At 50.0% G+C, this 24,057-nt stretch overlaps 4 protein-coding genes across 6 annotated transcripts; 3 read left to right on the top strand and 1 right to left on the bottom strand.

Annotated features, from left to right (window-relative positions):
* The first annotated feature begins 1,305 nt into the window (after positions 1 to 1,305).
* Positions 1,306 to 7,905, top strand: LOC120904811 (leukocyte receptor cluster member 8). Of its 2 annotated transcripts, XM_040315182.1 has the most exons (6): positions 1,306 to 1,454; positions 1,597 to 3,935; positions 4,013 to 4,211; positions 4,289 to 4,496; positions 4,926 to 5,245; positions 5,355 to 7,905. In XM_040315182.1, the coding sequence occupies exons 2-5, from the start codon at positions 1,695 to 1,697 to the stop codon at positions 5,203 to 5,205; spliced, it is 2,928 nt and encodes a 975-aa protein (XP_040171116.1). In that variant the 5' UTR covers positions 1,306 to 1,454; positions 1,597 to 1,694; the 3' UTR covers positions 5,206 to 5,245; positions 5,355 to 7,905. The 2 variants fall into 2 exon arrangements, with proteins under 2 accessions (XP_040171116.1, XP_040171115.1); XM_040315181.1 differs by having other exon boundaries at positions 4,926 to 7,905.
* A 381-nt stretch (positions 7,906 to 8,286) lies between these two features.
* LOC120904814 (probable serine/threonine-protein kinase fhkB) lies at positions 8,287 to 9,962 on the top strand. The gene is made up of 2 exons (XM_040315187.1): positions 8,287 to 9,067; positions 9,186 to 9,962. The coding sequence occupies exons 1-2, from the start codon at positions 8,842 to 8,844 to the stop codon at positions 9,665 to 9,667; spliced, it is 708 nt and encodes a 235-aa protein (XP_040171121.1). The 5' UTR covers positions 8,287 to 8,841; the 3' UTR covers positions 9,668 to 9,962.
* Positions 9,963 to 12,138: 2,176 nt separating this feature from the next.
* LOC120904812 (zinc finger protein 250-like) lies at positions 12,139 to 15,098 on the top strand. The gene is made up of 2 exons (XM_040315184.1): positions 12,139 to 12,434; positions 12,506 to 15,098. The coding sequence occupies exons 1-2, from the start codon at positions 12,403 to 12,405 to the stop codon at positions 14,883 to 14,885; spliced, it is 2,412 nt and encodes an 803-aa protein (XP_040171118.1). The 5' UTR covers positions 12,139 to 12,402; the 3' UTR covers positions 14,886 to 15,098.
* On the bottom strand, positions 14,988 to 21,464 carry LOC120904813 (facilitated trehalose transporter Tret1-like). 2 transcript variants are annotated; one of them, XM_040315185.1, is made up of 6 exons: positions 20,995 to 21,464; positions 16,637 to 17,000; positions 16,219 to 16,562; positions 15,933 to 16,147; positions 15,670 to 15,870; positions 14,988 to 15,602 (listed from the first exon to the last, which is right to left on the bottom strand). In XM_040315185.1, exons 1-6 carry the CDS (start codon positions 21,074 to 21,076, stop codon positions 15,372 to 15,374), a joined length of 1,437 nt encoding a protein of 478 aa, XP_040171119.1. In that variant the 5' UTR covers positions 21,077 to 21,464; the 3' UTR covers positions 14,988 to 15,371. The 2 variants fall into 2 exon arrangements, with proteins under 2 accessions (XP_040171119.1, XP_040171120.1); XM_040315186.1 differs by lacking the exon at positions 20,995 to 21,464 and adding an exon at positions 19,392 to 19,849 and having other exon boundaries at positions 15,372 to 15,602.
* Between the last annotated feature and the right edge of the window lie 2,593 nt (positions 21,465 to 24,057).

Below are 24,057 nucleotides of genomic sequence, written 5' to 3'. Positions count from 1 at the left end.
AAAAAAACACGTTAATTTGTGAACTATTATTGTTGCTGGATCAAACTGGATCGAATACTGTATCATTTCTGAAATCGTAAAAGGTTTGCGGTTCGTTCTTTGACCAAAACAACCCCGGTACCTTACTTAAATTGTAAAGTTCAGCATCAGTATCAGGAATGGTATGGTATGGAGATCAGTTTCAGAAAAAGTATAGGTACTTTACAAGTTCCACGACCGGTATGAGCTCAGGATCAGTTACACGATCAATATCGGTTTGGGATCAGTTCTAGGATCTGTATAAGTTCCAGGATCCAGGATGTCCCAGTGCCTTTTGGTAGCATTTCCAAGACCGTTGCAGGTTCAGGACCAATTTTAAGTCCACTCAGGGCTAGAAACCAGAGATTCTTCTTCTTCTTTGGCTCAACAACCGATGTCGGTCAAGGCTTGCCTGTACCACTAGTGGGCTTTGGCTTTCAGTGACTAATTGATTCCCCCCCACTGCAAGATAGTCAGTCCTACGTATGGCGGCGCGGTCTATTTGGGGATTGAACCCATGACGGGCATGTTGTTAAGTCGTACGAGTTGACGACTGTACTACGAGACCGGCTCACCAGAGAATACCGACAGAAACCAGAGATTACCTTTGTATTAAAAAAGGGTAAATCCTTGAAATTATACTGCGTAGCCCAGTCTCAAAAGTCTTGTATAGGCCGGCTTGTCCGCGTAGGACGTGTATTACAAATAGAAGAAGAAGCCCTGTATTCGAGACGGTTGCTTTTTTCTTCTTCTTCTTCTTCTTCTTCTTCTTCTTCTTCTTCTTCTTCTTCTTTTTGTTCTTTTTTGGTGCATCATACATTATCGGTCAAGGTCTGTCTAAGCCACAAATATATAAATGTCTTGGAATTGTTGTTTCGATCCATTATATTCGTTTCCATATCCTTTAGATCCTCCATTACTCCAACTCATCGAAAAAAAAATTCACCGAGCAGACAGATCATCATAGTCCGTAATGAGAGTAATGTTAGATCAACAAATATGATATGCCATATATTTTGAACCAGTCATTTCATCAGCTCTATCACAAATTTGCAGCAAAACAGTTTTCGTAAATAAATTATTAAAAAAATATTGTAAATAAATCACTTAATATTTAACCTTTTATGCTGACGGAATAATTACACATCCAATAAAACCAGATTCTTTCAAACCAGCAACGGTCATCTGTTTACAATCCGACATCAATTTGAATTGAACCGGTTTCGCCCCGTGAACCGGTTCGTTCTCGGAATGATTGTTCCTCTCGCTGTCAAGCCATCACTACAGCCTTATTTTCGCAGAGTGTAGATGCGTGTGTGAAACGAGCTTAGATTAATTATTCTATTTCAGTGATAAAAACGTGCAAAACCCTTTGAAAAACCAGCGTCAGCCAACAAAGAACACTTTTCTGCTACACAAGCACCATTTTCTTTTCGGTAAGTTTTAACTGGCTGCCGTAAATCGGCGGTGCAAAGTTGCACCCCGCTCGCACAGGTAAAAATAAGACGAGCCCTACACTGACGCCATCTTGGATTTTCACTTTTCGCTTTCGTCCGCTGTTGCTGCTTTGTGCTGCAGGCACGGTTGGTGTGTTTTTCGGGACACTGCGGGAAGCAAACGACGTGGACATCGATCCCTGGCGTCAACGTGTCCATCGCATCGTGTAGACGTGTGCGATGAATGTAGGTGAAACAGCCGTAAGTAGGATTATGAACTCGCAAGATCAAACATTGAGCCAGCAGCAGGCTGCCTGGATGGCAGCCGCCCAGGCAGTCCAGCAGCAGACAGCAGCTGGTGGGGGCTACGGCGGAGCGTACGGAATGACCCAGCAGCAGCAGCAACAGCAGCAACAGCAACAGCAATATGCTCAGTTTTACGCGCTGTACCAACAGCTGCAGTACAGCAACTCTGGCGGTGGCCTGCAGGGCAACATGGGACAGGCTGGCTTCGGGGCGGCCAACAGCAACAAGGGCGTTAGCGGCGTGGGCGGCACGATGAACAACTCACCAGCCGGATTTTCGGCTGGCCCAATGTCCGATAACGGTGTCGCCGGTGGTATGGGTTCGCCTGGCATTGGAATGGCGGGTGGCAAGTTTTTCAGCTCTCCTCAGCAGAACCAGCAGCAGCAGCAGCAGCAACAACAGCAGTCCGGCAATGACGGAATGGGCTTCAAGCAGGCCCCCAGTCAGTTCGGGCCGATTCGCTTCAACATCAACAAGCATCCGCAGCGGGTGAGCCCGATCGTGGCCAGCAATCCGCTGGCACAGGCAAGCCAAATACACGCCCAGCAACAGCAGCAGCATATGCAGCAACAGCAACACCAGCAGATGATGGCCGCGTTCCAAAACCAAAATGGTACGGGCGGTGGCAAGAAGAAGCGCAAAAAGAACAAAAACAACAACATGAACAACCAGCATGGCAATGGGAATGGTGGCTCTAGTGGTGGTGGTACAATTTTCATGAACGGTATGCTCAACCCGACCGCCAACATTCCGCCACTGATGCCGGCGGGCTCGCTGCCGGTGTCGCCTGCTGGCAGCAGTACCGGTGCCAGCTTTGTAACGTCTCCCCCCGATCTGAGCAAGCCGCCGCCTCCGCTGCCGGCAGTGCCGGGTGTTGCCATTCCCGGTGGTGTCGGTCCCGGCGCCGGCATTGGGCTCGCGCCGCAACCGCAGGCACCGACGCCGCCGAACGTTGGGCCGCCGAAGAAGCCGGACCCGTTCCACAATCCAACCGACGATTGGCCGCAAAGCTTGAACAACTTCGTGGCCCGATGCTACGCCAAGTGCAAGACCGATTTTGACAAAGATCAGATCGACATCTGTCTGAAGGGGCGCATTACGGCCGCGGCCAACAAGGGTGAATTGTGGACGAAAGACTGGGACAACGAGCCGGTGCCGAGCGTGCACAGCGAGCGCAACCAGCAGCCGCTGCTGCTGCCTAACCTTGGCAGCGGCGTGCTGGGCATGGGCTCGCCCAACAACAAGGGCGGCAAGCTTGGCGGGCTGTCCCAGTACCAGAGCCCGCTCGGAAACGTCAAGGGAGGCGGCCAGCACCCGGCGCCGTACGGGGCTAAGAAGCCGGCACCAAACCAGGCGGGTCTTTCGCAATCGTTCGGCACGAGGCTGGGCGTCAAGTCGGGCGGTGGTTCGACCGCGGGCAGCAGGAAATCTTCCCGCCCGTCGCGGTCGCGTTCGCGCTCACCCAGCCGGTATAGCAGCAGCGGCAGCCGCAATCGGCGCAGCCGTTCGTCCAGCGACGATTCACGGTCGCCACGCCGCAAGGGACGGCGATCGTCGAGCAGCAGCGACAACGACAGCCGTGCCGGGGGTTACGCTAGCAAATCGTTCGGCAAGGGTAGCAGCAACAGCAAGCAGCAGCAGCACCAGCAGCAGCAACAGAAGCACAAGAATCAGAAAAATCAGATGAATAACAGCAAAAACCAGCAGCAGCAGCAGCAGCGCAAATCGCACGGTGGATTTTATTCCGAGCACGGCCAGATTGGCGGCGCGGTCGAGGGTGACCTCGAGCAGCTGAGGAAGCGTGCCGCGCGCTTTAACGGCCAGGGCGGCAAGAAGGTGCCGCCGGTCGTTGCCTCCAACATCGTGTCGCCGTTCGGTGGCAGGAAGGACCGCAGGCAGACCATGCCGACGGTGGCGTCCCGCATCTTCGTCGACGAGGCGGGCGATCGCGACCACGAGGACGATGAGGTGGATCTGTTCGATCTGCACATCGTCGGCACGTGTCGCGATCTGGAAAAGAGCTTCCTCCGTCTGACGAAGGCACCGGCCGCGTCCGAGGTGCGCCCGGTCGAGGTGTTGCGCCACTCGTTGCAGAACGTCAAGAAGAGATGGGTCGAAAAGCAGGATTACTTCTATGCCTGCGATCAGCTCAAATCGATCAGGCAGGATTTAACGGTAAGGGGCGGGGGAGGTGTGCGATCAGAAAAAAATGTATGTGTATTGAAAAACTTCCTGTTTTTCTTATTCTACAGGTACAAGGTATTCGAGACGCGTTCACCGTACAGGTTTACGAAACACACGCCCGCATTGCGATGGAAAAGGGCGACCATGAGGAGTTTAACCAGTGCCAGACGCAGCTCAAAATGCTCTATACCGATGTGGGGGGCGAGAACCATCTAGAGTTTACCGCGTACCGAATCCTGTACTACATCTTCACCAAAAACACCTTAGGTAAGCATCAGCCGGATCCTTACTGTTCGCAGTATGCAATAATATCTTTCTTTTTCTGTGTTTCCTCCCTCGGGCAGATCTGACCACCATTCTCAAGTCCTTGACGGCGGCGGATAAAGAGAGTGACATTGTAGGGTTCGCGCTCCGGCTGCGGTCGGCCTGGGCGCTGAGCAATTATAGCACTTTCTTCAAGCTCTATCGCGATGCGCCATTGATGGCCGGGTATTTGATCGATTGGTTCATCGAGCGTGAACGCAAACTTGCACTCAAATCCATTATTAAAGCGTACGTATGCATCCGGGGCAATCGGTTGGGCGTGGGGTGAACCATTTTGCGGTGTGTGGGGTGATGGTTTGTGGGCACAACAGGTTTCTAGGTGAGCGGTGGGTCCCCCTTCCTGCCGGAACCGGCGGTTGTGATGTTCGTGCTTTTCCTCTGTGTTAGCTGTGTTCTCAGAATGGCCATAACCGGGACCTGGGAGAGTGGGTGTCCTTTCCCCTTTTGCTGCTGCGTGTGACGTGCTGTCGGCAGAAACAATTCCTCAACGCGCTCATCGATGCATCACCATAACAAACATTCCCTTGTTTTTAGCATCGATGCATCACCATAACAAACATTCCCTTGTTTTTAGCATTCCCCTATTTCTCTCTCTCTTTCTCTTTATGTAAATGTTTAGCAAAATAATCCATTTAACGATTTCACTTATGTGTTTAGTTATCGTCCCAATGTGCCAGTGGAAATGGTCAGCCAAACGCTGGCATTCGACAGCGAGCAGAAATGTTGCGAGTGGTTAGAGTCGTTAGAAATGATCATGGCCAGCGTACCGGTGCCAGCGGCTAAACCAGCGCCGGCGGAGGGATCGTCGGAAGCGGTGATGGGTGGTACGGCTGCTGCTGCTGCTGCTGTTGCTGCTGTGGATAGTAAAAGTGTACCAAGTGCTACGAGAAAAGTGATCGACTGCAAGCTATGCATGAACCTGTTGGCCAATTTCTAGTTCGGCTGCGCTCAAAACGCAAACGCGCCACGCCCGACGGCGTACCGTAGGGGGAAGCGGAGTCAAGTAAGCCATGGAGCTGTCTTCGTTTCGATGATGCCTTGCCCCGTTGGGAGTTCGTTTACGTCCAAGGCAGAAAGAAGAGCTGATGTGGCGATGGCGGCAAGTTCGGCCAACAGATTGCGCATTCTCTTCCGATGTTCGACTGTGTACAAGCATGGCGGTCTCGGCCTGTCCCGTTTGCCAGGCGCATATATCTAGCCTGTAGCGTAACCGCCGTCTTCCCTTAGTCGGTACGCACGGTACGCGATACGCAATGGCCAAAGCTGGTCCGCTCTCCTCCCGCTTTCTTCGTGTTTTTCTTCGAGCCGTTACGCACCGCAGCGAAGTGAGTGGCGCGCAACGTTCAACGTGGGGAAGGAGAAAAATTTGTTTTAGAATTTTTCTCCTTTCGGCAATAATCCTTCAAATGCTGTTCGTGTTTGTGTGTGTGGTTACGGAAAGGAACAATCAATATGGCCCACACACACTGGGCGAGACACGTACAGCGCAAAAAATGGCATAGATTTGGACTTGCGTGTGATTTTGTGTGTATGTGAAGTGCGATTTGTGTGAGTACGGTGTGATTTAGGATCTTTTTTTTTAAATGGAGTGAGTGAAATTGGAATGCAGTGATCATCGGACTAATCGGCGCTCGAGCAACTTCTGCGTGAAAACGTTAATTTCACTGCTTTAGATGTGCTCTCCAAAAAATATCGCCATAACTTGTTCGAAGAAGCAATATTCCGCTTCTATCGTTACAAGGCAACAGCACAGTTCAAAATTTGCTACAAAGTTATGGGCAACAATCACCACAATAGCACAAAGGACACACTGCTGCTACCGTAAAATAGTTTTAGAAAAGCTCCAGCCGGTTGTTTTCATGAATTTCGTCGTTTTTTGATGTGCTGGAAGAATGGCGCTGCTACCTTTACTCCTGCCTCGTGCCACGCGTTATCCTCCATAAAATGCCAGCAAACGGGAGCTCTTGAAGCAAATTGATCGCTCCGAGCGCATCCAGAGCGTTGCAATTTTCCGCCACTCCCAGGCTGGCATTTCCATCATTTTCAATCTGTACAGAGGAAGGGATTCCTAACTCTGGCAATCGAGCAAAAAGTGTCTTCTTAGTGAATTGCAGAGTGTGACCGAAACCCGAAACCCTTCCGAGAACGGCGAGCAGTGCGAAGAAAAGAAGAGGAACTATTTATGTTTATTTATCTTCCGTTTCATTCTGAACCGCGCGGCACAGCACAATCAGCCCCGAAGAACTGTTGCAAGCGAAAGGGACATGTGTGACGCTAGATAGTCGTTCGAAATTATGAACAAAGGACAGCACAAAGACTGGCTCGTGTGCCGGGCCGATGCGCAAACGGAAAATCCGTTTAGTGAAGGGGACAGATCGATGGCCAGAGCTCACAGGAGTGTGCGTATACGTGCACAGGGAAAGGAAAAACCCAACATTTTCGCCGGGTTTAACCTGTTTCCGATCGAAGATTCCACCTATATTGCCACAATTCTACATCACACACCGCATCCGAAGACCGACGATTTGCGTATAATACTGGCTGTGAACAATGCGCTCAAAGAGAAGGAGGTTTCCGGTCACACCGACTGCTGCTGCTGCTACTACTGATTGCAGATGGGGAAGAATGGGTCTATAACTTTCCACTATCCAAACAATCCATCCTGGGGCACACTCCTTTAAAACCCTTCTATGTTACTCCTGTCCGGCAACTCTCGAACAATTCCCGTCTAATCTCGAAAGAGATTATCCCTCATCCCTCAAGACTTATCCCGTCCCAAAACCACGTTGACGCCATTGTTGTTGTGTATTTATGACGCTGACACAGTCAGTTGACTTACTACTTAGATGGAACCAGCCGCCGCCCCACCAACCGGGCGCGGATGTGCTACACCGACTTCGTTCTCGCGAAAACCATCGAAAGGGGATCGTATCGTCGTTTGCAAAGCCTGGCAGGAAGAATTCAACAGCAACTGTAACATATCCCGGTACAATCGTTTGTCGCCATAATCATCGAACATCATTGGACACGCAACATCACACGTGCAAATTAACTTCTTAACATACAAAAAAGGAACGTAATGCCGCATTACCATTACCGTTTCATCCTCCTGTCTGGTTGGTGTGTGCTTTTTATCTCCCCGTCCCGGTAAAAAGACACATGCTGTTGACAGTATTGCACAGTGCTCTCCGCTTAGGATAAGAAGAAACAAAAAATGGGCCACTGAGGGGAGGTGGACCGTGCTGTTAATTTCGATCCATTTCCCCCCCTACTGTTATTATTTGCTATGTTGATATGTGTGTATATATAAATAATATAGAGTATAAAAATTATCTACTAGTTAATCCGGTTTACGCGCGCGCGCTACACGAGATGAGATGTAAGTTTTCGGCGTAAAAAATAGCGAGAAGAGCAAACATAAAAAATCACATTCGTTGCCACGGTGTACAGGGAAATCGTATGTTATCGCCACCTCCTTCTCCCTTGTTCATTGTTTTGCACCAATCATCTCGCAATCTTCCCAAAAACCACCAGCCCCTTGTGCGAGCCTGTGACGGGGAGGGGCGGGGTTTTTGGGCGTCATCATCCACTGTACTTGTAAGAATTTCAAATAAATAAAAGTTTTAGTTGCAACAATCGCGTGCTGTATTTCCATCTTCCAATATCGGGCAACACAATACGCTATATCACATAGACGCGTTGGAGGAAGAGGAGAGATGTAAGTATGACGTTGGGAGCGAAACGTTACCGAACAATTCTGCCTGGAATCCAAGTTCTTTTGGATAACATTGGAAATGCAGCAAATGCTAGCTGGAAATTGAACAGCAAGAAGTAAGTAAATTATGTAAAACTAGATCAGATTTCGATTGGAATTTCCAAGGCAGCAGCAGCTTTGCACTGACACAACATAACAGCAGCGCATAAACAAGGGCGGATGAATGAGAGAGAGAGAGAGTGCACTCAGTCGGGCGGCTGCAGAAAGCGTGCGACAGATTGTTTACAAATCGTAGACGACGCAGCCTGTCAAATGTGTGCAGCAAGAGTTGGGTTCGTTTGGTAGAAGTGCAGCAGCAGCAGCAGCAGCAAGCAGGCAAGCGCAAGTACCCCGACAGACGTCTATGGGAGAGCATTTTCCAAAAAAATCGTACGCAATACGTGACTGTGTGGTGCATAGCGCAATAGAGGGTACGTAGGAGCATTGTGCGAGGAAAACGTGTGACGACCAAAAGGTTCGATCGGATTTGCGCTAGTAGTACGTAAAGAAAGCAAAGGCTCTGTGGCAAAGGAGGCGACGATTGTAAGAGGGCCCGTGTAAACTGAGGCGAAAGAGAAAAGAGAGGAAAAACAGCAAACACTCAAACGCACAGAAAGCTGTCAAACAGTTCGGTGATAGAACTTTTAATTCATACAAACCTCATCGCAAATCATTTGGCTGCTAGTGGCCTGTGATGTGCATAAAAAGTGTTGGGGTTGTTTTGTTGTGTTGAGAGAGAGAGAGAGAGAGAGAAAGAGAGACCAGACCAATTGTGGGTGGTTGCGACAGGACAGGAACACCCCCCAGTCCGCAGAAGCAATGGAGTCCAACAGTCGGCCACCGATCGGTGGCGGGCCGGAGTCGTACGAGCGCAACACCATCTCGACCAACACATTCCAGATCTGGGAAACGACCGTCCGGCTGGCACAGATTCAAACGCTCATCGACAAGGTCTGCCTGGCGACCTGTCCGGACGAGGCGATGATCTGCTTCCTGCAGGAGAGCGACGGCCAATCGATGCTGGACATCATCTCCGACGATGAAGGTTTGTGTGTGTGTGAGTGTGTGCTTGCACGGCCTACTTCAAATAACTAAAAATCTGTATCGCCTTTCCCAACCCCACCTCCCTATCCGCACCCCTTCAAAATCCCCTAAATACGCAGAGGAGGACGACAGCGAACCGCAACAGCTGCGCGGCAAGAACAGCCTCAAGCGCATGATACAGGACATGTACACGCGGCCCCAGATGATCGGCACGGTCAAGATGATCCTGTACCACTGCCTCACGACGCTGGCAGAAAAGCTGACCCAGGACATCAAGTTTCGGTCGGAGAATGCCGAATTCTTCGACGATCTCGAGCTGGTGCTGAGCCGCATGACGGACGAGGCGGCCGAAAGTACTAAGCGCGAAATCATGCAGTACTTGTCGATAGCGAAGAAGCGGCTCGCCAAACGGAAACGGGTGCGCGATCAGCACCAGCAACACCAGGAACAACGACAACAGCAGCAGCAGCAGCAGCAGCAACAACAAGCGCACCAGGAATCTTCATCGTCGTCATCTTCTTCTTCCTCTTCCTTCTCGTCCTCATCCTCGACTAGCTCGCCCACGCCGGACAGTAGAATGTTTCCACCCCATGGGTCATAGGGCAGCAAGAATTTGGTTAAATCACACGGATGCGAACCAGCATGCGTTTCTAACTTGTGCTGCAACATGCGGATGCTGCCGGATGGATGGAGGAATGGAGTGATGAAAATAGTTTAATTTTTATTTATATATCTGCTAACTTCCCGGAACACGGGGGCCACCGAGGGAGGATGGCGTCGAGGAGTGCGTTCTAATTGTACGGTTTTTCCTAAAAAAAAGAGGAAGCAAATAAAATTATCATTTCGTTTACGTGAATAAATCATATGTAGGGTGCATTTTAAGCATTTGTTTGTGAGCAGTGTGTCCTTTGTTTTGTCGCTTCCGAAGATTCTGTTGAGAAAGGAATGTTCTAGTGGAGCGGATCCTGGGAATACAATCATTGAATGATACTAGCGAGAAGCAATAGTCCGATTCGATGATGTTCGATGCCATGCATATGATTAGCCGATGTTTGTTAGGCCATCTGCCAATCGGCAAAGTGTATATAACAGAGGCATGGGAAGGCATTTATAAATGAACCATACAGCCATTAAATCCATTTTCCCTTTAAAAACTCAGACCAATGGTGCTTTATTCGCAAAACCCCACTCATAACATGCACCTTGAGCAACAAGAAGATGCGTTTTCATCCGTGCCGTGCCAAACATCAAATCTGTCAATGCAAATCATATGCACTGCTTGGGTACTGCTAATTGTGATGCAGCTTTCATTTAAATCACAATGTTAAGAAAAATTACTTATAAAGGTTCCCTTGTCGAAGATAGCTCCCCAGCAAGCAGATACACCCGGTAGCAGGATTGATCATACGGCATTCGGCGCGCTTTAGCTTTAGCTACATCTACAGCACACCATGCCGTCCGTCCGTCGGGGTGCATGTGGTGAGTGTTGCCATGCCAGCATTGGGTTGTCTGAGAACATTTTTTTAAATTCAACATAAATTAAATCGTCCTTCCAGTCAGCATGGAACAGCATGTTTACGGGTGAGCCGAAATAAAACCGGACCAATAAAATCCGGCAAGCGATCGGTTTGTATTTTCGGGAACCGTGCATCCAGGTCCACGGAGATTTTGGTGACAGTTCGTTCTTGCTATAGCGATTTTGCTGACAGTTTCAAATTTCCATACTGAGTTTATGTCGGCTTGTGATTGCACGTAATGAGATGAATCCTGTGATCTCACTATGCCATCGTGAGTGTTGGTGCAGTGAGCTGTAGGTGGTTTGGCGAGAAAATAGTATTCTTCACGATGTGGCTTTATTTCGGATGCTGGAACTAATGAGTTTCATATAGAAAGCATTCGCATTTATTCGCACCGGATCGACGACGGTCAGTTTATTTTTTGCATTTTCGACTCAACCAAAATACACCTGAAACTCTGGTTTGTAGCAGACTGTGCCAAATTGTTATCCAGATCTACTTTCATATATCCTGGGGTGTCTTTTACTTCAATCTTAAGAGAGTAGCTGCGATCTCAAAGATTTTGAAGTTAGAAGGAAAAGAGCCGACAAACTTTCAAATTGAACCATTATACTGGACCTTAGGTGATGTGATTATAGTGCATTTTTGTGAAGCTCAATGTAAAGGACTCTAAACAGGAAGCCATCCATGCTGATTTCAGGTGGGCGTTTCTGTTCTTTTAAGTGAACGAGAGTGAACCGAGTCGTTCATTACTGTGAATCTCAAGTGCCACAAATCGACTAAACGATCACTAAAAGGATTCTTAACGACTCAAGTTCTCAACCTAAAAGGAATCTAAAAAGGTTTCGTTTAGCAGACGGAAAACGACTGATGTATTCTAAAAATTGCAAAAAAAAAATGCTGGTGGCGCCATCTGTTGATGGGATATCCAGCTGGTAGAGCTTTCTTCGCTTTGAGTACTTTCTCTTTCCCTCTGTACTTATATATGGTTTGTATGGCATTGAAGTTATGCATCGCTAGAACTAGAGCGGTGATACGATTGTTTACATACTAAACTCCAATGTGAACCATTAGAAATGAAGCAAGTGAGATTTGAGTAAAGGTTGTTGAAGTTGATACCCGCGTTTCTGACCACACTACCATTCTTATAGATTTTTGCTTGAAAAGTTAGAAGGCTATGTATGCAATGATTAGATGAAGCCTATGTTTAGATGATTAGATGAAGCCTAGGCAAAACACATTGCACGAAAAGGGCAGCAATATAATGATGAGTTATAAAATCCTATCTATTGTGGAAAGTAGTGAAGGTAATTTTCCAGTCGTTTAAGCTTATTCTGTGGCGCTTGGGTATAGTGCACTTTGAGAAGGTCAATGTAAAGGATTCTCAGTTTACAGCCATCGATACTGAGAAGAATGTTCATAGTGAGAAGAATCGCAAATCGTCTCACATGCCCCTAGCATTATTTCCACATTCTCACTTTTATCTCACTTCCGCCTCCGTCAACGTGTAGACGCTGCTTTAGCCTGTTGTTATCGCTTCATGCGTCCGCGGCTTGACAACGTCACTGCTTTCTTTGGTTATTTGTTGTCAACAAAATTAAAGCACTTCCCGCTTTTGGTTTACTAAAAACAAAGAAAAACAATCCATGATTTCGTAATTTTCTACCAACCCCTCCCCCCGCTCAGTTTGTTAGCCGCACAGTGGCCTCCGCTGTTCTGGTACGTGCTGTTGCCCGCTTGAAGTAAGGGGCCAATTTCATCGCGACGCTTACCTAGAGCAGGCCGCGGAAAAACGCCGGTTCTGGCGTCTTGCGTCGCGATGGAATACAACAACACCTACAACAAACCGTAGTAAGTATCATCATCAGCACGACAGCATCCACCCGCAGGTCCATTAAACCCACTTTGCTTGTTGGTTTTAGCTGTGGCATATCGCAGCCGACCATACCACCAGCAGCAGCAGCCGTCCCAGGCAGCTCCGGGTTCTTCCCGGCCAATGACACCGCACCGTCACCGTTCCTTAAAGTGCCCAATCCACCGTACATCAAGCAGGAGACGGTCCCGGTGGGCGGAGAATCGGTTATTCCGGGTGGAACGGTAACACCGCCCGTCAACTACAGCCAGGATCATCATCATTATGGCACGGCGGGGAGTTACGGCGAACCGGGCGATGTGGAGAAACCTCCCCTGTTCTATCGCAAAGCGTTTGACATGCCGTACATGGCGACACCGTACGTGCAGTCCCATCTTGCGCAACAGTTTCCTCAACATCTTCCCTCACATCCTAACCAACTGCCGCCTCACCAGCACCATGCAGTACACAGTCAGCCGGTTCCTCATTTCCAACACCAACAGCAGCAGCAGCTCCTCCACCACCACCAGCAGCCACTTGCGCCACTACCTACGATCGTGCCATCCGATATGCATTCACCACAGCAACTTGGACCGGAGCAGTTACAGCGAGCCCAGCCACAGCAACAGCACCAACAGCAACAGCATCCGTCGAGCTTCCACGACTACTTTGACCACCTGGATCCTTCCTCCCTGGAACCGTATGCGTACGTGCTTCAAAAGCCTGCCCCGCCGGTTCCACCGATCCAGCCCAGTGAAACTGGTTCCCCGCTGCCTGCCTCATACCCGACCGCCTCGCCAGTTGCTCCACCAGCAGCAACACCTTCCCCGTACACCCCGCTGTGTGAGCCGCCGGACAGCAGCAAGGTACGCTTCAAGTGTGAAACCTGTCCGAAATCGTTCGACACGAAGCAGAAGCTGGAAAAGCACAACCGCACCCACCAGCCGAACGGTGGTGCGGCCGGGCTCGAGTTTAAATGCCGCATGTGCGACAAAACGTTCCGCACGAAGAGTACGCTCATCTGCCACGAGAAGGTGCACGGCGAGAGTGGCCTAGGCAGCAGCTGCTCCTGCGTCGAGTGCGGCAAGGTGTTTGCGACGGAGGAAAAGCTACAGGTGCACCGGCGGCTGCACACGGGCGAAAAACCGTACCAGTGCAAGGTGTGCCTGAAGTGCTTCAACCACCAATCGAACCTGATCGTGCACGCGCGCATCCACGACAAGGTGAAGCAGGCGCTCAAGTGTGCCCGGTGCAGCAAGGTGCTGGACAGCGAGGAGCGGCTCGCCGTCCATATGCGGCTGCACACGGGCGAAAAGCCGTACAAGTGTTCGTACTGCGACAAGCGCTTCAATCACAAGAGCACGGTCAGCACGCACGAGAAGGCGGCCCACATTGCGGCCAACTCGTACCGGTGTGGCCGCTGCCACAAGACGTTCAACCAGAAGTGCCAGCTGCAGTACCACGAGAAGCTGCAGGAGGAGCACACGATCGCGTGCGAGCACTGCGAGAAGGTGTTTTGCTACAAGGCGAGCCACAAGGAGCACCTGTTTAAGGTGCACTTTCCGCGGCCGAAAAAGAAAACGCAGCGGAAGGGAGGCAGTCTGCGGGAGGGAGATGAACAGCAGCAGCAGGAATCGGGCACTGGCGGTGCAATGGCTGGGAGCAACGAAGGGGGTAATCAGGGCCGCAACAAGTTCAAATGTACCGTGTGCGATCGTCGGTTTTACTACGAGCGGGCGCTCGAGATGCATATGGGCGTGCACGATGCATCGCTGGACGTGAACGTGCTGTACTTTTCCTGCGACTACTGTCCGGAAACGTTCACCGAGGAGGAGACGCTGCAGCAGCACGAGGCCCGCCACGTGGCCGACGGGACGACCGATTTCCGCGCAAACATGAAACGGGCCGAGGAAGGGGGAAACGCCACCACCGGGCACAGGTGTCCGCTGTGCTTTAAGCAGTTTGAGGATGAACCGTCCTTACGCGAACATCACCGTTCGCACCTGTGCCCATTTCCCGACTGTGCGCGGTGCGACCCAGTACGGCGCGATGATGCGTTCGACCTGACGCGCAGTACGTACGATCCGGCGGACGATACGCAACCAACGGTGTGTAACGTGTGCCATCGCGTACTGCCAACGTTCGAGGCGTACCAGAACCACTTCCACTACCATACGTCGCGCGTCCCGTTCTACTGCTACCACTGCCGGGAGGAGTTTAACGACAAGCGGGAGCTGTACAACCACACGCGGACGCATGCGCCTCGCGCACCGGAATCGTACACGTGCGAGGTGTGCGCGAAGGTGTTCTCGACCAAGGGGAACTTTAAGCGGCATCTGAAATCTCACGAAGCGGTCCGGGCGTTCGCGTGCGATCGCTGCTCGAAGCAGTACGACTACAAGAGTGCGCTCGAGGTGCATCTGAAGCGTTCGCACGGTATTGAGCTGTGATGCCGAGGTGTAACGACGGGTGTGAGAAGATTGTGTCTTCCTGTTTCGACAAAGTGAAACCAGAAGGGGGAGGAGGGGAAAAGGAATTAATATTTTGCCTGATTGCGATTGATCGATGACGGAGGGGCGTTTATTATTATTATTATTATTATTATTATTATTATTATTTTAATAAAACCGGCGCTTCATCCTCCCGACCGGGGACGGACAATACTTCTGCGTGTCTTTTCTTCTCCTTGCCTTGTGCTGCACACGTGGGTTGTGTGAAGCGTGCTCGACTAACAAATGCATTAAATGGTAGATAAATATGTACAAGCAAAAGTGGTGACACTTTTTATAAATAAAATAACCTTTGGAACGGGAGATTAAGGGGGCACAAGGAAACGCTAACGCTAAAAGTACTTTGTACAAGATTCGGTGATCACCACGATCACCTTTCGAATTGAATATCTCCCCTCTGCCCCGTAATAGTATCTCCCCTTTCGATTAGCTCTTAATGTTGTTCTCCATCGCGTGTATGATCTGTTCTATGCTGCGGCCGCGCGTTTCCGGTATGAAGATCGCGTTGAACAGGCCGGCCGAGAGGCAAACCGCACTGAACACCCACATGCAGCCATGCAGCCCGATCAGCTCCACCATCACCGGGAAGTACTTCACCACCAGGAAGCTAATCATCCACAGAAACGCCGTACAGATCGAGCCACCAAGACCACGAACCTGGAAAAGGTAAGAAAATCGATTAAAAAACGGATGAAAACACCCAAAAAAAAAGGCATGAACATACCTTCGGGGGCAGAATCTCCGACAGGATGACAAACGTCAGTGGCAGCAGGCCGACCGAGGCGATGAAAATCACGAACGAAAGGCTCGCGACCGGTATCCAGTTGATTGCGCTCACGTCCACGTGCTGGCTCTTCAGGTAGCCGTGCGTCCCCATCGCGAACAGACCGATCGCGGCGAAGAAGCTCGACACGATGTACAAATGCTGTGAATGGTGTTTGATTAGCTCAAAAGTTGTCCCATTTTAAATTCCACCCGTAAACTTACCTTTCGCGGGCAGCGATCCACAATGATGGTGGAACCGTACGAGCCGATGATCTGGATCGCACCCACCACGATGGCGGCCATGTTGGGATCGAGATCGGACCCGGCGTCGGCAAAGATCTGGGCGGTGTAGTTGATCAGGGCGAAGCAGCCGGACAGCTGGTTGAGCGACACGAGCACCAGTCCAATCAGCAGCGCCTTCCTCGCTGACGGGGGAGCTGTTGGAGAGCAAAGCGTGTGTGCTTAGTGTGCCATGCTTTTATGACGCTGTCACATGGGGCTTCCTTACCAAAGTCGGCGAGGGAGATGCTGTTCTGCTCGGTGCTGTCCTTTTCGCCCGACACCTGCACCAGCAGTCCATCCATCTCGGAGCGCAACATCTCCAGATGGTCGGGGGTGGAGGTGTAGCCGCGCAGATACTTGAGCGAACTTTCCGCATCGCGGACGCGGTTCCGGCGGATCAGGTACTGGGGCGTTTCGGGAAATTGGAGAAACAGGGCGAGAAAGACGATCGGCAGCGTGAACAGTATGTAGGCGGTCATGTGGTAGGACAGGTAGCTGCCCATCACGAACGACACCAGCGTGCCGATGTTAAGGAACAGGATGAAGAACGAGCCGAGCGTGCCGCGTATCCTGCAACGAAGCGTAAGTGCATTAAGTGTTGGTGTCTTTCAGGAACTTTCAGAATTAATCAGTATTTCCCTTACCTGTCCTCAGCAATTTCGGTAATGTACATCGGCACCAGCAGAAAGACGCCGGCTGCACCGAGCCCGGCCAGTAGTCGGGCAATGTACAGCACCTCCACCGTCGTCCCGAACGCAACGCAGCCCCAGAAGCAGATCAGGGGGACGGCCGTCGCCAGCAGTGACGCCTTGCGACCGAACTTTTCCGCACTCCAGCCGAACAGAAGCGTTCCGCCGAATGCGCCGATGCACAGCAGGGAGGCGATCCAGGTCGCCTGCACGTCCGTCACCGGGCCCTGGTCGAGCGGCGAGTCGGTGGAGATCAGCAGCGGCAGGAACGGGGACAGCCAGCCGATCGCCGTGCCCAGCGACAGCGAGATGATGTTGGCTGCCGGAGACGGATTAGATAAGGAAGGAAGGAAAGGTAAGGTAAGAGATGCATACAAGAGAGGGATATAGTTCAACAAGATAAGTCCAGGCGTGCGGTGTTGACTCAACAATGGAGAAGACCAACAAACAAAACCAAACAAAAAAGAGGGGGAGGGGGGGGGTTGGTTTGGTTGTTGCTCCCAAGCAGCTTGCCTATCTTGCCGACGGACCTGCCACTGGGTTCCGACCTTCACCGAGTCCATCTTTTGCGATTATCAACGCCCTGACCTGGCACGACGACGACGATGACGAAAGCAATGTTTACGTCTGTCCGTAACGTTCCAGGTAAAAATAGAGCCTACTACGATTGCAGTTTGCTGTGGATGCACCCCCAAGCAGAGCACAGTAGCGTTACAGGGTGATGGTGCACCGGGTGGTCCGGAGAGCCATGGCCCTTGCCTTCTCCATCTGTTTTTTTTTTCGGAGGGAGAGCCTTCTCTTTTTCTAAAACCCCGCTAAGCACAAACGATAATGTGTGTGTGTGTCTGTGTGTGTGGGGAGGTTAATAAATGTTACGCCCAATTGGTTGTTCCGGTTTAATCACACCGCACCCGCGGAGCGAGGGGCATTGCGGAGCTATTTATCGAGCAACCGTTTGGCTAAGGTCACGAATTATCACCCGAAGGTGAGATGGGGAGGTGACGGGGGTGTTGATGTTGTTGTTGGTGCTGGGGTAATGGTTGGGGCCTCATTCCCGCTTCAATCAGAGCCGGTTGGTGGAAGGTGAAGTGGCTACTGGCACTGGCATGCGTCCTTCGATTTGATCTTCAAGATAATGCCTACCTAATGCCAGAGTGTTTCTCCCCTTCTCATGGGGGGATCGTTGGGGAGGGAGATATTCGATTGTTTGGTAAACATTGGCGCGCAGATTGAGCGATTGGTGAACTAGAAGGCACTCAATCGTTTTATTTCTATTATCGTGTTGATTGTTCTTTTTAGTGTGCCCTTAATGGCGTTTTATTTGATGGGATCAACGCAGAAGGTAGAAAGCCCTACACTAAGTTCTCAATGCTTTAAGTTCTCACGCTCATTTCGCTTAGAATTTCACTCTCTTTGCAGTTGTCTTCGCTAGACCTAACTACAGAATAAATTCAGGGAAAGACCGAACATCACGAAGGTGTTCGACCTTAGTTCCAGATCAGACATTATAACATATAATTCAGAATCAATTGTAGAGCTCGTGATCAAGTCCAAGGTTGGAATAGTTTGAAGAACAGTACAGGTTGGTTGGTTGAGAACCACAAAATAGAAATTCAGAAATAGGTCTAGGACCAGGTATATAGGCCCAGAGCTATGTCCAGCGAAAGATTTAGCCCTGGAATAGGGTCAGCATCAATCTGAGGTCCAATTCGATGTCCTTAGCAGAGTTGGTATAGGTTTGGGAGCAGTTCCACCATAGAAAATAGTATTCTGGGCAATATCTGCAGACATTGTAGGTCTTGCTTAATAGTAAGATGCTTAGCCCTGAGTAAGAGGAGTTCGAGATATCCGCCCAAGATGGAAATATTGCTTAGCAGTGCATCTAAAAGCTAAACTACGGCACAGGTACGAAAAGTTCCTGGAGTAGCGAATAGAACATCGATTGCAGTCCCAGGTCTTGAATATCATTTCAAAATTTAGATATGATTGAACATGGTTTATGACACCAATTTCATATCATGGATGGTAATTGGTGACAGTGACTAACAGCAATAATTTCTGAGCACTAGAGAGTTTACAGAATTTTCGTCATTTTGATGTGTGATCTTATTCCAGCTACAACTAATGATCTCCAATGAAGTTAGAAACTCATTTCAGTATAGAAAAAAACACACATAGAACATCAAAATCAACCACACAGAATGACTCACATCATCACAATGGGTCGTCCACTGTCACACAAATGCGAATTGTTATCCACCACACTCTCTCTACCGTTGTACAGCTTAAACCAACACTTTTCGGCATCGTTCGCTCGTCGTAGCCAATTTATACAAACACAAAACAGCCCATCGAATTGGAAACTCGGTATCGAACATCAACGCGTTGCTGGTTCTAAGCCTGGGAGTTGTTGAATATTCTAGCACTCACAGGCCTAAAGACCCCGCGCGTATAAGGCTTGTTAATGGAATTCATTCACTTGCTCTATTTGTTTTGTTATCTGTTTTTATCGTGTGTCATCCGTGTACACTGCACATTGCAACATTGGCCTGTTTTGGCTTAGCAACCAACTGGAGCACCTTGTTGCAATTCTTAAAATTAAACCATTTTAATTAGATTTTTTTCTCATTTCTCATTCTCAGATCCTTCACAACAAAATGGCACAGTCACAGTAACAGTGAATCCCCAAAACAGAAGCAAACTACCCTACCGGCACAAGCTTTGTGCTGCACTTTCGAGAAAATTCGATCCCGGAAGCTCGTCAACATGGGCCGCATCGCGTGACGCCCGCCGTGCGAAGGTTCGCGCGTTCTGGAAAGGGTAAATATAACTTCTCCAGTGGAGGAACGGTGACAGAGCTTGTCCGTATGTGCACTTTGCTGCGTTATCTTCGGGGAGGGGTGGATTTGTGTGAGACCTGCAAGCAACTGCAGCTTCCGCCGATGACTGAACGACGGTCACAGTTGCCAGGGCCGCTCCCGAAATGGACCCCGGTGCCGAACGTTTGTGCGCGATTTGAGGTGAAGATGCTGCCGCCCCATAACAACATATGAGCAAATAAGGAGAGAGCCCATCCAACGAAAAAAAAACAATTCTTTCCAAACAGCCGGTCGGATGAACAGCCAACAAAGCAACAGAATGGGTCGTTTTGTTGAGAAAGGGTGGCTTAGGGTTGCAACAGAGAGCTGTTTTTTCTGTCTCCCCCCAAAAAGACCAGGTGCCCAGGGGGTGTAAGATGCACCAAGACACTCCCCCGCATTACATCCGACCTTTTAGGGCGTCTGTCTGTCACAAGGACGGTTGTTGTTCTAGCCAAGGGAGGATATGACATCGAATGAGCAAAAGAGTGTGTGTGCTGGTAATGGAATTTTCCAACGAAAGCTTCCCCTTCCCACCAGCGAGAGCAGCTCGAGCGGGTTGTTGGGGAAGGCTTACGAAATCCACAAACACCAAAATCCCTCCCCCCTCACCTCCCCCTTGAACACAGACAGACAGTGTAAACAGTGCGCGGCGTAAGGGTAAATCCCGGTATCACCCCGCGTGTTCTTCAAACAATCTCGGAACGTCTAAGACTTTGCTTGCGTTGCCTTAGATCGTTGCAGTTTTCGGGGGCCATGTGTGTGTGTGTGTGTGTGTGTGTGGGAAAATTCGTTTAAAATGACGCTCCGGCGGACGGATTTCGATTTCGTTTTGAATTAGTTTCACCCAGCACCTCGATCAAGCGCGATCGATCCGTGTCGTGTGTTGCGATCGTTTATAAAAAAAAAACGAACCACGATCACATCACTCCATTGTGTGTGCAACTTGCAGCGGCATTTTCAGGGGAGGGGGGAGGGGGCAGAGGTGTGAGAAAAAGAAGAAGCGGCAAATGAATGCCACACGCACGTGGCGCACGCGTGTGTGCTTGTGCTTTTTTTTTTTAATTTCGTTTGAGAGTGAGTGGGAAGAGCAGAAACACCCCGCACTACACTATTATTACAGACCTTAACGGTCAATTGTATTGTGCAGTGTTTGGTGCATAAACTGTACATGGAAGGGGAAGAGCAGGGAGAGCACAAGGGAGAAGGGTTCGTCGCTTGTAACATTGAACTTGGAGCACCAAACGACGGGGGCACGCCGCAGCCAGACGCTCACGATCACGATCATCATCCCTTGCCGTACCGGGTCGATCGGTTTACCGGAACACAGCCGAAGCTTCTATTTGCTATTTTTAACTCTTTCACTTCTTCTTCTTCTTCTTTTTAGAGCGTACTTAACGTTTAAATTTGGACAACATTAATTGCTACCAGGTGATATGTGAGACCGATTATTACCTCCGATCGCGGCCAAATAAAGCTTCACTATCTTCCGGTCCGGCTTAATCGTTCCGGAACTGCCATGCTTTTGGGCCGTCATGGCTGTAGAGAGCGAGCGAGAGAGTCACTTTAACACCGCGGGACCGCAACACACTTTTCGCTATCCGCGATCAAACACACTTCCTCCTAAACACGCACGGACACGTGCCTTTTTCTTTAAAGCGATTCGCCTGCCTCTGCGCCTGTTGCAGTGTTGTTGTGTGCCCTTTTTTTTTTTTGGTGTACTCCACGAAACACGAGCCCCGGATGAACGAGCGGCCACTATCGGGGGAAGATCAGAACGGTGGCAAGAATCACGCGGCACGTGCAACCAACAGCAAAAACACACACGGCAGCAGCAGCAGCAGAAAACACGGCACCTGTTGCTCGTTTGGAGGATCGACGGCGAATGCGATTTGTAGCGGCGCGTCCAGTGACTACGCTTCTCGGAGCGAGCGCCGCCCCAGAACGTGTGTGTGTGCCTGTGTGCGCGTTAGAAGTCGGGCGCAAGAGTATGACTTCCGATTGTTGGCGCAGCGGCTTGTGTTTGTCGCGTGCTGCTATTCCCCCCCTCGCTTTAGCTTTGCGCACACTTCGCCCCACTGTGTGTTGAGTGTTTTGCTCTGATAGCGCTGACGATGATCCCTTAAGGGACAGACAAGGCAAGGTGGCAGCTGATGTGACGCGATGTTTATCTCCCGACCACTGAACTCCGGAGAGAGTGGAGAAGGTTAGGGCGCGATGTAACCGTCTCGCGGCATGGGCGACACGGCCCCACGCACGGCCATTGGCCCTTCTGTGCTCGGGCTACGCAACACCAGCTGCCTATTGACGAAGGGATACGAAGATACGCAAATGAGATTAAGTGAAAGGCATCGAGAGAAGGGATGCGAGGTACATGACGCAGATTTCACTTGTTGTCCACTTGTTAGGTCCACCGGCACTTGCGGAAGTTTGATTGCACATTGACCGGTGTGTGTGTGTGTGTTAGTCCCTTACAAACCCCCTTACCGAAGGAATACGTTTGTCTGGTCAAGGACACGTGCACGTAGAACGGATGCTCCCTTGTTCCCCGGTGCTCCACTCCACATCTTCCATCCAACGAAGGTTAGGTCATTCCCAAATTTGATCGTCCAACCGACTCCTCTTCCCCCTCCCCCCCGCCGGCTATGGTGTGCGGTATTGTTGCAGCCGATATTTAATGATACCCTTCCACCTCCCACCACCCGGATTGTGCTGTGCGCGTCAGCTTCCCGATGCAGAACGACCACACGAGTGTCCACGAATGAATGGAACGGAATTGGAGGCAATTTGGAGTTGCAAAAGTGCCGGGAATGCTCCACTGGATGGCGCAGTGTGTGTGTGTGTGTGTGTGTGTGTGTGTGGTGCGTAGTGTATTTCAATTATCGTATTAAGGAAACGGCTAAAAACGGCTCAGCCGCGCGCGTACGTCATGCTGCGCAAGTGGTGGGTCGTCGGGGCAAAGCGATTGTCGATTTGCGCGTTGATTTTTTTTTTTGTGGCCATTTGTTTGATCAGAGATTTTCTCAATTTCAGGGCAGCATTTTGTGCTGTTTTTTTGTTTTGTTATGGGTGAATAATGTTAGTTGATTGTTGAATGTTAAATTTAGTAGCGGGTGTGTTTGGCCACACTGAGGCTTACACCCATCTCCCATTAACCAGTTAATAGTAGCTAAGCACAATGGGGTAGATATTTTTACGCACTCTAATAAGTGTTGATCCTCCTTTTTTGTTGAGCATATACGTAGTAAAGAAACACGTGATTTTACTTGATTGCAATGCAGGGTTTACCCATCGATCTCAACATCTTTCAATTCGATGTTTAATTTTTCCACGACAATTTTTTGTTTGACAGCTAGGGAGTCTAAAGTTACTTAGCAACTCACACAAAATCCTTAGCAACCCCCCAGAATGTTAGCAACCCTCGGGCTTTGGCTGCAGCCTCCCATCCATGTAGACACCCGATTTCCGACAGGTCTCGCTTCACCTCGTCGAGTTCACTGTGATCCCCTGCGCCTTATGCCGAATTGGGGATCGCTGTTGAACACCTTCTTGATGGGGAATGTGTCTGGCATCCTCATGACATGCCCCAGCTATCGTATTCTGCCAGCCTTCGCCATCGTCACGATGCTCCGTTCACCGTACAGCTCAGCAAGCTCGTGGTTCATCCTTCTCCTCCACGCTCCATGCTCGAACACACTGCCAAAGATGGTCCGGAGGATGCGTCGCTCAAACACGCCCAGAGTGTTTGCATCCTCTGCTCGGATGGTCCAGGGGATTCGTGTCCATAGAGGACCATCGGGCTAATCAGTGTGCGATAGAGCTCACATTTCGTGCAGACTCGAAGTCTTCTGGATCTCAGCAGTCGGCGAAGGCCATAGTATGCCCGATTCCCCTGAACAATGCGTCTCCTGGGATTTTGCTGCTGATGTTATCCGCGAAGCCAAGCAATTAAAGAGACCGGTAGAGGATCGTTCCAACGGATGTCGTTGTCTAGCCCTGCGCCTCGAATGACACCTTTCAGGGCGCCGTTGAAGAGCAGACAGGAGAGTCCGTCACCTTGCCTCAGACTCCTGTGAGATTCGAACGATTCCCGACGTCAAGTTCGACACTCTCACAAGTTCGATATGCCAATCTCCAAAGAAATCTCCATCGATCATGGCTACCAAAAACAGAGCTAAAGACCCACCTGTTTTAGCTATGCACCTTGGTCAAAGTACACTGGACGGACCGATCTGTAGTAATTAATAGACCTTGATAAGGCATTAAAAAATCAAAAATTGTTCAACATCCCACGTTTTCTATTAAATTCCATATAACATGTTGACAGCACCATCCGATAAATTCATTGCCGATGGAGCACTGACACCAACTTAATGCATGCCATACGAGTGTATGTATTTGGAAGGTGAATTCGCTTTTGCTGGGCGCCGACATTGGGAATTGCAAAGGGGCATTGGGGAATTAAATACCGCAGCTCCAGGAATTTTTATGTTAAGTCGAGAAATGTTAATTTGCTCT

Source organism: Anopheles arabiensis, chromosome 3 (genome assembly GCF_016920715.1).
Source record: "Anopheles arabiensis isolate DONGOLA chromosome 3, AaraD3, whole genome shotgun sequence".
Taxonomy (NCBI): Eukaryota; Metazoa; Arthropoda; class Insecta; order Diptera; family Culicidae; genus Anopheles; species Anopheles arabiensis.
The sequence above is the reverse complement of the archived record's forward strand: the minus strand, read 5'-3'. Positions and strand labels throughout refer to the sequence as shown.

What these genes read in the sequence shown, in the direction of transcription:
- LOC120904811 (XM_040315182.1), top strand. Translation starts at nt 1,695, where the DNA reads ATGAATGTAGGTGAAACAGCCGTAAGTAGGATTATGAACTCGCAAGAT. An exon ending in CGATCAGGCAGGATTTAACG is followed by an intron (nt 3,936 to 4,012) that starts GTAAGGGGCGGG and finishes CTTATTCTACAG; the next exon opens with GTACAAGGTATTCGAGACGC. An exon ending in CTTCACCAAAAACACCTTAG is followed by an intron (nt 4,212 to 4,288) that starts GTAAGCATCAGC and finishes TCCCTCGGGCAG; the next exon opens with ATCTGACCACCATTCTCAAG.
- LOC120904814 (XM_040315187.1), top strand. Translation starts at nt 8,842, where the DNA reads ATGGAGTCCAACAGTCGGCCACCGATCGGTGGCGGGCCGGAGTCGTAC. An exon ending in CATCATCTCCGACGATGAAG is followed by an intron (nt 9,068 to 9,185) that starts GTTTGTGTGTGT and finishes CTAAATACGCAG; the next exon opens with AGGAGGACGACAGCGAACCG.
- LOC120904812 (XM_040315184.1), top strand. Translation starts at nt 12,403, where the DNA reads ATGGAATACAACAACACCTACAACAAACCGTA. An exon ending in AACACCTACAACAAACCGTA is followed by an intron (nt 12,435 to 12,505) that starts GTAAGTATCATC and finishes TGTTGGTTTTAG; the next exon opens with CTGTGGCATATCGCAGCCGA.
- LOC120904813 (XM_040315185.1), bottom strand. Translation starts at nt 21,076, where the DNA reads ATGACGGCCCAAAAGCATGGCAGTTCCGGAACGATTAAGCCGGACCGG. An exon ending in CATCTCCCTCGCCGACTTTG is followed by an intron (nt 16,148 to 16,218) that starts GTAAGGAAGCCC and finishes GCTCTCCAACAG; the next exon opens with CTCCCCCGTCAGCGAGGAAG. An exon ending in CGGAGATTCTGCCCCCGAAG is followed by an intron (nt 15,603 to 15,669) that starts GTATGTTCATGC and finishes TACCTTTTCCAG; the next exon opens with GTTCGTGGTCTTGGTGGCTC.